This window comes from Branchiostoma belcheri, unplaced genomic scaffold (assembly GCF_001625305.1).
Source record: "Branchiostoma belcheri isolate BF01 breed outbred unplaced genomic scaffold, Haploidv18h27 scaffold33, whole genome shotgun sequence".
Classification (NCBI taxonomy): Eukaryota; Metazoa; Chordata; class Leptocardii; order Amphioxiformes; family Branchiostomatidae; genus Branchiostoma; species Branchiostoma belcheri.
In genome coordinates this window covers 823823-834817 of record NW_017803943.1, presented here as the reverse complement: position 1 = coordinate 834817, position 10995 = coordinate 823823, and the positions used below count along the sequence as shown (strand labels likewise).

General features: G+C 41.2%; 2 protein-coding genes across 3 annotated transcripts in view; one reads left to right on the top strand and one right to left on the bottom strand.

The window, feature by feature from the left end:
- Positions 1-2806: 2806 nt before the first annotated feature.
- On the bottom strand, positions 2807-9700 carry LOC109475203 (polyadenylate-binding protein-interacting protein 1-like). Its single transcript, XM_019775787.1, has 9 exons — positions 9161-9700; positions 8662-8780; positions 8367-8549; positions 7843-8064; positions 6505-6627; positions 6082-6212; positions 5616-5779; positions 4952-5054; positions 2807-4729 (listed from the first exon to the last, which is right to left on the bottom strand). The coding sequence occupies exons 1-9, from the start codon at positions 9492-9494 to the stop codon at positions 4639-4641; spliced, it is 1470 nt and encodes a 489-aa protein (XP_019631346.1). The 5' UTR covers positions 9495-9700; the 3' UTR covers positions 2807-4638.
- The window catches only part of LOC109475208 (ribosome biogenesis protein BRX1 homolog), a 4971-nt gene continuing 3137 nt past the window's right edge, over positions 9162-10995 (top strand). Inside the window, exons 1-3 of one of the 2 annotated variants that reach the window (XM_019775793.1) lie at positions 9162-9265; positions 10104-10310; positions 10591-10776. In XM_019775793.1, the coding sequence (XP_019631352.1) occupies positions 10161-10310; positions 10591-10776 (336 nt within the window). In that variant the 5' untranslated portion in view covers positions 9162-9265; positions 10104-10160. Of the gene's footprint in view, positions 9266-9744; positions 10311-10590; positions 10777-10995 lie in introns of those variants that run through there. The other variant, XM_019775792.1, reaches the window with a different exon arrangement.

Below are 10995 nucleotides of genomic sequence, written 5' to 3'. Positions count from 1 at the left end.
ACACGACACACACACACACGACGACACGACACGACACGACACGACGACGACGACACACACACACACACACACACACACACACACACACACACACACACACACACACACACACACACACACACAAAATTAGGAAACGGTGCCTGGCGACTGAGAAGGCTTTAACTGGTTAGCCCAGCTGCCTTTCACACAAACAGTCGAGTAGTACTTGAACAATTCATGTCAATCTCGGTACTTCAGCCAACTGCCGCCCTCTCCGGACCACTGCACGTATTCCAGCCACGCACGGGTAAAAAAACTGCTCAAATCGTGTTTTACCGCTTGTCAGCCAGTCTTCTAAAATTCGCCCTTTTCACCTTCCCGGGATGCATTTCCCACTTTTTTCACCTTCCCAGGATGCATTTCCCACTTTTTTTCACATTCCCAGGGTGCATAGCGCCAGGGGGTCGGAATTATGTGTTCCTGTGGTCTGATCTGAAATGATATTTACAACGTATATACTGCAACATCTGTTGAATTTTTTTCCGAGAAATAGCTGTATCCGCTTTTCTAGTGACAGTTTATATAACTTTTACCTCTGTAGAGAGTACTAGTAATGTTGTAAACATGTTTACAGGAAAAACACAAGAATTTCACATTCTCGTTATTATCCACTATAGGGTCCGTTGGATAACCGAAAACACAACATTTTTTCTTAGGTCTCATCGTGGTCACGGAGTGTGTGAACATGAAATCACCGCGAATATTTCACGGTTTACAGTATATCAGGGAAAGCAGGTGCAGCTAAGCCAGGCCTGACAATTGGATGGGGATTACTCTTACTTTACACGGGGTATTGCTTTTAGACCTCCTGTAAATAGACATTATACAGATTTTAACAAGTCAGACATAAACAGATTTAGTCCTCTTTGTGAAGAAGACTAAGAAAAACAATCCAGAGTGTCCTTGTTTTGGTGTGACAGGAACAAGGGCAACATGACTTAAGACACTTTAAAAAGACTGCATATCTGAGTTTTTGTTTTGAAATGTTATGATCATTTGTTGAAATCGAAGACTTCAATTGCAAGTTATATAAAGGGAATGTACTGTAATGGAGAACAGTAAAAAGTACAATAATTTGACATACACATTTCATTTCTTGATAGAGAACGGTAGCCTGGGTGCCATCTGTTTCGTAACGTTAACGGGCTCCTTACACTCGATACACCCCGAAAAAAAGTCGTTTATTCCGGGTACAAAACGGATGTTTCCGGGCTATTGGGAAGGGCCCTTTTTACACGCATTAAAATCTGTCGTAGGACAGATATTTTTCACCGTGTAAATTGGGCCTAATAACATGTTGAACCAGGGAGATTTGAAACCTCCTTGGTTGACCTAAATACTTAATGATGGGAAAAAGAATTCTCAGAAGACAAAAGAAAAAAATCTGTCTCAATGACTGAAAGGGTCTGATTACAGGGCGGAAACGTGAAGTCTCGAAAGGTTCAAATCACTGAAATGATGCTAATTATTGTGAATTACATTGTAACTGGAAAGACAGGACGACAAAGGAAAGAATGGCAGATAACATCAAGAAGTGAACGTCCCATACTAGTTATGTTGACAGTACTGAGAGCCGTGTCCCTATAGAAAACACGTTTAGCTAGTCCAAACAGTCTGCATTTACGTCTGAATTACGAGCAAAAAGACTCACTCTTCTTTTCAACCTGATATTGAATGATTGATTACAATATAGGCCTTTTCTGATTGATACAGTTGCGAAATTGAAAATCTCAAGATGAGTGTGTCTACATGTGTGTGGGTCAGTTCTAATGGGTGGACACTTGAGCAAAAAAAACTTCGCATTCCTTGTTGAATAAGTAACCACTTGACCTGGTTAGCCGTTATACCAGAACAAACCGTTTGATTTCACAGGTGTTCCATACGGTACTGTGAGGCAACTTGTTTGTAGTACATCATCACAAATGTACAACAAGGTTTCCGAGCAATCTACATGTTCGCATATTCAGTTAACTTTCAGCCTGATAAGAATCGTATGGCAACAGTCCTTCCAATTTCTAATTCCACTGTGGAAATGCATGAGCAAAAAAGGAGAAGTTTTTCGTCGTTTTGTACGTGACCTACCTACTCCCACGACCTCTCCAATTCTTTGGAGGACAAGGTTGCAATTGTAACACATGAAGATGGGAGTTTTATGACTATTAACGTTATTAACATATAATATGTATGTATAATTGTCGTATACTATGTATAAATGTAACTATTTAAAGTTTTGTAAACTAAACGCACCATGTGCAATTTTGTTTGTCATTGTGATCGTTTTACGTGTTCCATTTGGGGTCACGGCCGGCGGTCATTCGAACATAACGGGGACATCTGATTGGTCAACGACATCTGCCTATATCATGATAATACTGAATTATCATATCCCTATTGAATGATTACATCCCTATTTGTACTGAATTATCAAATCCCTATTCCAGCTAAATTAGTGATATTGACCAGGCCGCAAGCTAGCATAGTAGGGCAGTCCTAGAACACCGTGTATAGACTGGTTCCAGAGTGAGTGCATGAAATGTTGTAACAGGGACTACGTTAAACACACACGTATGTTTTTCTAGTCTCTCCTCCCTTGTGCCATCCTTTGTTGTTGCCTGAAGTAGTCTTACGTGCCACTGGATATGGAGCATGGCCCAGGCTATCAGTTTCAGTACAGTCTATTGAATACTCAGTACAGTCTATAAGTATAGAATTGTTGACCAGGAATATAGAAGGGTTTCTGTATCATGACAAAGAATCTAAACTAAAGTAGAGCCTTTTCTTCTTTTTATTTAGTGCAAGAAACATCAATGATATAACAACTGTGAGAAATAGTCATCTGCATACACATATATACAAGACATGGACAGGAACATCTCAACTAAGGAACAAAAAAAAAACAGAAAATAGGTACTTTTTCATAGCGTTGAAGGCCAACATCACATATATATATAGTCCCAAGTAGTTGTGCACTTACTGTACTTAGGAGCTATATGTACATTTCTTTGCTCAGCATAATCATAATGTAGCTGCTACCTTTGCTTTTTTGTTAGTAAAAAACAAGGAAAAAGTTAACAAAATGGAAACAATATGCCAACTGCCTAAGCTACTAAGGTGCAACATAATACTTGTCTATATGAAAATGTACATAGCATTTCAATTACTATTAATTAAATGCTTCAGATCTGTTCCAGCAGTCAATTTCACTTTGAGACGTAGCAAATCTGCTTTAAAGTGCTTAAACTTTGTTTTTCCAGTAGTAATGTACATGTACACCAACAGAGAATGTTTGACATTGCTAAACACACACGTTTGCTTCATACGACCTGAGATTAGTTTGCTATTGAAGTGCAATCAGTTATGACCTAATATAACGGCAGGTACAATCTTAGCACCATCTGTATCTGTATATAGTCAGTGTAACTTCCCCTTGGCTTATCATACCAGCTTCACTTTGAGCATGTAAAAGAAACATACCTCTATATTATGGTGCTGCTATTCCTTAGGCCATTTTGATTTGATTATGTGGATGACATCTACACATGCTTGGATTTTTGTCCGTCTCCCAAAAAGTTTTGGACCAAACTGTAAATCATACATGTATACACTGCTGTCTCTTTGTAACACTCCCTTCCTACCATTGATCTACTAAGACTTGACTTTTCTCCAACTCTCAAACTGACACTTAAACATTGAAGTCTGATGTACCAATAAATCAAATGCATTTGTCATTCATTGTAAGTAAACATGCACAAATGCCTCCTATTCATACTACTTCAACTTACTCCTTTTCTGAATGTGTTTTCAACTCCCTCTCTATCCTTTTTGTTAAAACCAAAACCAAGGCCAGACTACCTGTCTACATGTAACAAAGCAGAATACCCTTGCTGAAGAAATGAGAGCATACATGTGCACATTTAGGCATAAGCTAGATGTTGTTGCAACTGAAGCAAGATGGCACCAAGAACCTTGAAGCAGCTGTCATATTTGAGTGACCAGAGGTAAGAGTTGAGAAAACAAAATGTCCAGCCAAATACAATTTAGATGTTGACAAGATGACCTTCATATAGCAAAATCAGATTACTTCTAGGACTATTGTTGATAAGCAAGTTTTAAAGTAGTTTAAGACTCCTTGGGTAGCATTTAACATGATCAGAATATACATTGTAACATAATAGCTCAGTTTGTTTCTTTCTCCTTCAGTCATCAAAGATAAAGCATGATAATGAACAGTACTATAACTATGTGAGGCAGTTGCATGTATTTTCACTCTGCTGTTACAATTCACTGCCAATTCGTTACCTAAATTGTAGATATGCCTCTTTATTTTGCACCTCAAAAACACTAGAAAGTGCATGCAACCAAACGAATGTGTCATATTGGTTGGTCACTGGTAACTGTATCAAAGGGTTATACTGTAAAATATATATTTCGCAGTACCTAAACCATAAACTTTTTGATGTACAAAACTTGGTACATGCCAAAAGAATAGTATTTTTTGGTCAGATTTCTACTTTTTGGTTTAGAAGAGGGATTATCTACAGTTAGGTAATGAGAGTGGCGTGGTCTATCAGCATGGTAAGAGTTCCTGTTGTTGGTGAGTTAGATTTGTTCACTGTCCCGAAGGAAATCTTCAAAGGCCATCGCAGCTTCATCGTCCATTTCACTTCCGTCTTCCAGCTCAAAGGGTGGGCTACAAGGGAGGGAGAAATGACAAGATTGTAAGATGGTTAAAATGAAAGCTCATCCGTGTTGGTACAACCATCTCTTTTTCAGCTCCATGGTACAACCCAACACAACAAGAAAAGTCATCATGAATGAATTCTACCTTTGTCAGATGAATGATCCAGTTAGTCATAAGATAAATGATTGTACATGTACATGTATGTCGAGAGTAAGAAAAGTATATACTCACAATGACCCATCATAGTACTCCTCCTCCCCATCCTCAGTGTAGTAATCTCTGTAGTCACTGTAGTCACCATAGTAGTCCTCTGCTGCTGCTCCTTCCCAGAAGGCTGTGGGGTTATCACAAAAACATGTTAGTTCCTACGTACATACCATCAATCTTTTAATTGGGATGATATTAATGAATCCAGTGTTCTTGAACACATCTCAATTTTGTTTGACACAACATCATGTTGAGTATTGAAGACATGACAATCCTAAGGTGGTTGGGGGCACACTCCCCCGTGAAAATTTTCAAATCCTGAACCTCTGGAATGCTATTTCCTGCATTTTGGGAGGCAAATTTTACTAGTAGACTAAGCTTAGCTTACTGACATCTCTTTCTATATCTTGACATGATAATTTTTGTCCATCAGATAGATTGGGTAAAATTTTTGTCCATCATGAGAGGCAAAACTGTATGAATCACATAGCAGTCAGAAAGAAAGAATTTTAATATCACTCAAAGTGCTGTGTCTGTGGGAGCAATTGGTTTTAACCCTTTCATCCCTGTACCTGTCTGTGGGACCAATGGGCCTACAGTAGGCTTTAACCCTTTCATCCCCTTGCCTGTGTCTGTGGGATTGATGGGTCTGCAGTAAATCTTAACCCTTTTATTTTTACCCTCGTACCTGTGTCTGTGGGGTTGATGGGCCTGCCATCCTTCCCAAAGTAGACAGGTTCTAGTGTTTGTAGGTGGGAGGGCAGGGCGGCCGCCGCGGCGGGGGCTGGCTCCTCCTTGTTCCAGTTCTTGGCTCGCAGCTCAACAACCGTCACTATTAGTAGCAGAACGTTTCTGTGGGCAACATGAAACAACGAGAATAAGTGAAGAACACTGGCACACTTGTACATATGTGCCAATCCAAATAGTAAGGTCCAGAACTCCCAACACAATTCAGCCGTTCTGGCTATATAATATATCCAGTATTAGTTTGAAATATCTATGAGTACATGTATGGTACCTGTGTACCAAAGAAGATAAACATGTCATTTGCATACTCGTGACTCACGCAATGATGCTGTAGACTTAATTTGCATACTTGTGACATGCAGATGGCAATGACATTCCTACATGGTGTTGCATATAGTACCACCTACTTGCTGATGTCACTTCTCCTTTCAGCAGCACTTTTCTTAAGTTTGGAGAAGATCTCGTCCATCTCCTTCTTACTCTCCTCCACATTCTCCTCCTTCAGGTCCAAGTAGTCTTCAAAGGCACCTCCAGTCAGCTGAGGGTAAAGAGATGGTAACCACTCTTATATATCCTATAGTATGTAAATACTGAGTTCTTTTAATTTTGATTTTCATGGGATTGGTCAGTGTGGTGTCATTTAAGTACAGTCCACCATTTAGAAAATACAGAATATTTTCCCTTGTTCAAATTTTTCAATCTTTTCTGTTTATCCTTGCAGATATAAAAGTGCCATGTACATGTGGCAGTGGAAGGCAGTCCTTCAGTCTTTGTCAATATCTTGGTCTATCTTAAGACTGAAAAGTATAATTGACTGCTTCTAACCTTACCTTGAGTGCTTGAGCAGCACATCTGAGTGTACTATCAGAAGGATGATCCAGTAGTGTGTTGATGAGATCTCTCAGGGCCTTCCTCAGTATAACCATGCGCTGTGGCTTACCATTCACATGGATCTGCACAAAATAGACATGGTCCATGAAAAAAGTTTATATCTACATTACCTCACATACATACTTTATTGCTCAACAACATGATTAAATGTATGGCAACTTGTACAAAAATTCTGGGAAACAGATCTACTCTACAAAGGAACTATGTACTATACATGTAGATAATTATGGACATTCAAAATGCTGTAATTGTACACAAGTCAACTGTGTACCAACAAACTTTTGGTGAGACCTGGAATAAAATTTCTACTGCAGTCAACCTTCACCATCCCGATCACCCCACCTGCTAAATACTATTGCATTACCCATCGGGTTGAGATATACCCCCCCACATCATCCAGACCAAAAACTGTACCTCCATTTTTGGTACATGTAACTATCACCCCCATGAAACTCCTTCCTCTTCGCCCCCGCCGTTCTGCTTCGCCCCCGCCCCGTTCTGCTTCGCCCCCGCAAAAAATCTGCTTCGCCCCCGTCGTTCCTCTACGCCCCCGGCGCAATTCTGCTTTGCCCCCGTCCTTCTGCTTAGCCCCCAATGGCGGCACAGCTCACAGTCGACACGAAAATCGTCTGCAAAATAACAATAAAGGCTGTGCCGCCAAATTTAAAGTAGCCCATGCTCCGGCAAACATTCTGGACCACCTTTCTGCCAAGTGGCGTTGCACAAATCCTTCCCATTCAAAAGTTTACCCCTGCCTCACGGCCCGTCAGTGGTTCTTACGTTTATAAGTACTGGCGGGAAATTTCACTCACGGCTGTACTTATAAACGCCAGTACTTATAAACGTAAGAACCACTGACGGGCCGTGAGGCAGGGGTAAACTTTTGAATGGGAAGGATTTGTGCAACGCCACTTGGCAGAAAGGTGGTCCAGAATGTTTGCCGGAGCATGGGCTATTTTAAATTTGGCGGCACAGCCTTTATTGTTATTTTGCAGACGATTTTCGTGTCGACTGTGAGCTGTGCCGCCATTGGGGGCTAAGCAGAAGGACGGGGGCAAAGCAGAATTGCGCCGGGGGCGTAGAGGAACGACGGGGGCGAAGCAGATTTTTTGCGGGGGCGAAGCAGAACGGGGCGGGGGCGAAGCAGAACGGCGGGGGCGAAGAGGAAGGAGTTTCATGGGGGTGACTATGCTTGGTACCATGAACCATATTGTAGTGAACAGAAAAACAGTCCTTCTGAGCCCAGTTGAATGTTCTTCTCCCTCTGTATGACCCACCTGCAGTGCGAGGAAGAGTTCCGCCATGAAGAGCGTGTATCTCTCCAGCCTGGGCAGCCTGCTGCGGTCCTGTACGGCCTCCTCTCGACCCTCAAACTCCTGGTGACAGTGTTTCAACAGGTGTTGCCGGAAGTTTCCTGTCTCACTGGTCACTGTCAGGGTCTGGGACAGGTGGTCACAAAGTACCGCGCCGGTGTATCTGAAGTTGGGCTGTTCACATGCCTGAACAAATAATAAACAAATAATAAACAAATATTAAACAAACAAACATCAGGTTGTGTGGCAGGTGGTCTTAATCCCTCAGTATAAAATTGCAACATGATGTAACCCCAACACTAGTTACCATGATGACAGACGTCTGGTTCAGGTCATTGACCTTATTTGTAGTGAGAAGAAAAAGAAGAGGAAGAAGAAGAAACAGCAAAAACAAAGGTAAACATAATAATTCAGTTCCTGCATTAGATGCCAAAAAACAGTACTAATGAATGGATAGACTATTGTTTGTGAGTCACTTTTTGTTTTACCTGTTCATAGATGATGTCTACGATCTCCAGGACCGTGTTTCCGTCACTAACCCAGGCGTTCAGTGTGTCAGACAGAGGGCCCAGCAGGTCATGGAAGTCTCCGGGGTTGTCTGTCAGCTGGGTTAGCGTGGACTTCAGGTGCTCAATGGCGTTGATATCAGAGTTAGAGCCCCTTGTCTGGACCTGGGAACAGATTTGCCAGTGTGATAAATCCATAACATATCTGACTGGTGCAATTTCCAAGTGAGTAGAGTACTCGCCTTGCATTCAATACGTCATGAGTTCGGAAACTTACCACAGTTCTGGGTACAAACTCTGCAGCGTGGACGGACAGTTTTGAAGAAGTGACCGCGTTCTTGTCGGAACTGACCGATGTGTCATCAGTGTCTGTACTTCTGCTATCTGTACTGTCCACTGCAAGAATGCAAAAGGGCATACATGTAGAACATACATTTTGTACTAGACTATATCATTATATACTAGACTATATCATTATAATTCTCCTGAACAGATTACACCAGTTCTACATTTTGTACATACCAATAGTGGACAGGTGATCTTTATGCCGAGGTGCTCACTACATGTACAGATTTTACTCATAATACCAAGTCTGTAGTCTTTAACTTTAAGCTTGCCTTGTTGCAAGCCCTGAATAGAGTCCTGTTATGCAGTTTCAATTTGTTTATTTCTTGTTTACGACTTTTGATCTCAATTTGCACACATATGCATGTAGATGGGAAGTTATTAGAGATTTGTACTTTTTTGTACTAGTTATACAAAAACAACTGACATACCATCATCATCAGTCTTGATGCTGTGGTCTCTGATGGTTTGTGGGAAGGGTCTTCTCAGCTGTGGCTTCTCTGGAGTCTTCCCACCATCCTTTGCAGCCGGGTCGGGTGAGTTGACAGAGGGGGAGGAGTTGGTCCTCCTGTCCTGGAGCCCCCCTGTTCCCCCACCCCCCCAGGGACCCTTGTATACCCCCCTGCCCCTTCCCCTCCCTGCTGACAGTGAGTCTCCGCTGGCCTTGAGATCTTCAGATGACATGGCTCTCCGCCTTGCTTTGAAAAAATAGAACACTAAAAATCCATGGAGGCATGCAAGGGTGGGGTGGACAAAACATAACATGATTAGATATACCAGGATAGTGTAAAACTTAGATGTGAGTTTTTTCACTTATTTATTTACTTATTGCATCATGTTTTGAAATGTTGACAAAGGACTTAAATAAAGGAGTTCCTTCACAAAATTCACAGCTTGTGATTTCTTATGTGTACTAAATTATGATTGATATTATCCTATGTCACGTTAATTTTTCTCATAAAAATTATAATTTTGATGCTTGACAAATCAAATAGTCGAAGATCTGGTTACTCCCTAAAAAATGATAGAATTTACTAGTGACGTAACATCGACTTTAAAGTCTCGTAGATAGTTTAAAAATGTTAAGTGTAAAGATAGATCAAATGCATCTTTGGGACACCACAAAACGCAAACGTCAAAATGTTGGCAACGTGGGAGGGGGGCAGGCGACGATCAAATTTCTCTCACCGAAACTTGGACAATTTCCCGCCAAAATAACATCGAATGCACATTCCTACGACGCCTTTTATCTCGTAAACATACACTTCATATTTGTGAGCTGTGCACAGTTCGATATAGCTGCACATATTTGGGTAAAAACGGTAGAATATCAACTCACTTTTTCTTCCGTGTTTTGTTGTGATCTCGCTGAAGTCTCGTTCGGAACTGAAAGTCACGCGAGATTTGGGGTTGACCTCTGTTGACCCCAAGATGGCCGCGATGGGTAAAAAACGTGGTGGGGTGAAACAAACTGGAGATCAAGTCGTCAAGAAGGCGAAAACTGAGAATGGAGAGGACGGAAACTCACCCAAAGTACAGCCTACGATACAGAGAACAGCTGTGGAAGACAAGAGAAAGAAGGTATGACGATGTGAGGGTAAAAATGCGAGAGTCAATAGTAGTGGGAGGGGGGCAAAAGACTACATGCGTGCACAGTGTAACTTGCATGCATATGAAAATTTCTTTAGAGCGAAAATGATGTGCGTCTTGATTTTTACATGGATTCGATATTTCATGATATACATCATTAAAAACACAAAGAAATAGTATCCTTTTAAGACACAAAGCCTGATTGGGAAAGAAAAGACATAAGGTAAGGTAATGGTAATGGGAAGGTAAGGTTGTGTTTCTTTCTTTCTAGCGACGTAACGAACGTAGAAAGATGCAGAAAAAGTTGAAGAAGAAGATGCAGAGAGAAGGTGTGCAGCAACCAAAACCTGCAGAAACTGTAGAAGAAAATCCTGAGGAGTCAGAAGAAGAAGATGACTCAGAAACAGAAGAGCAGGAGGCTCCAGTCACCAGGGAGGATCCACCACCTCTGCATGGTGTAAGGTTTTTAGAGATATGTGCTATGGATATAAGTAGGCAGCAGGGCTCTAGCCAGCACCCATTGTTTTGTCAATTTCAGGAGCTTGATGGACAAAAATCTTTGAAAAACATATTAAAAAAAAAACTTGTAAAAACATCCAAAGGACCCACCCAAAGCACTCTCAGCCCCATGGTTTTCCTCTCAAAATGTGGGGAAAATTAGTGTTTTTTTAAAAAG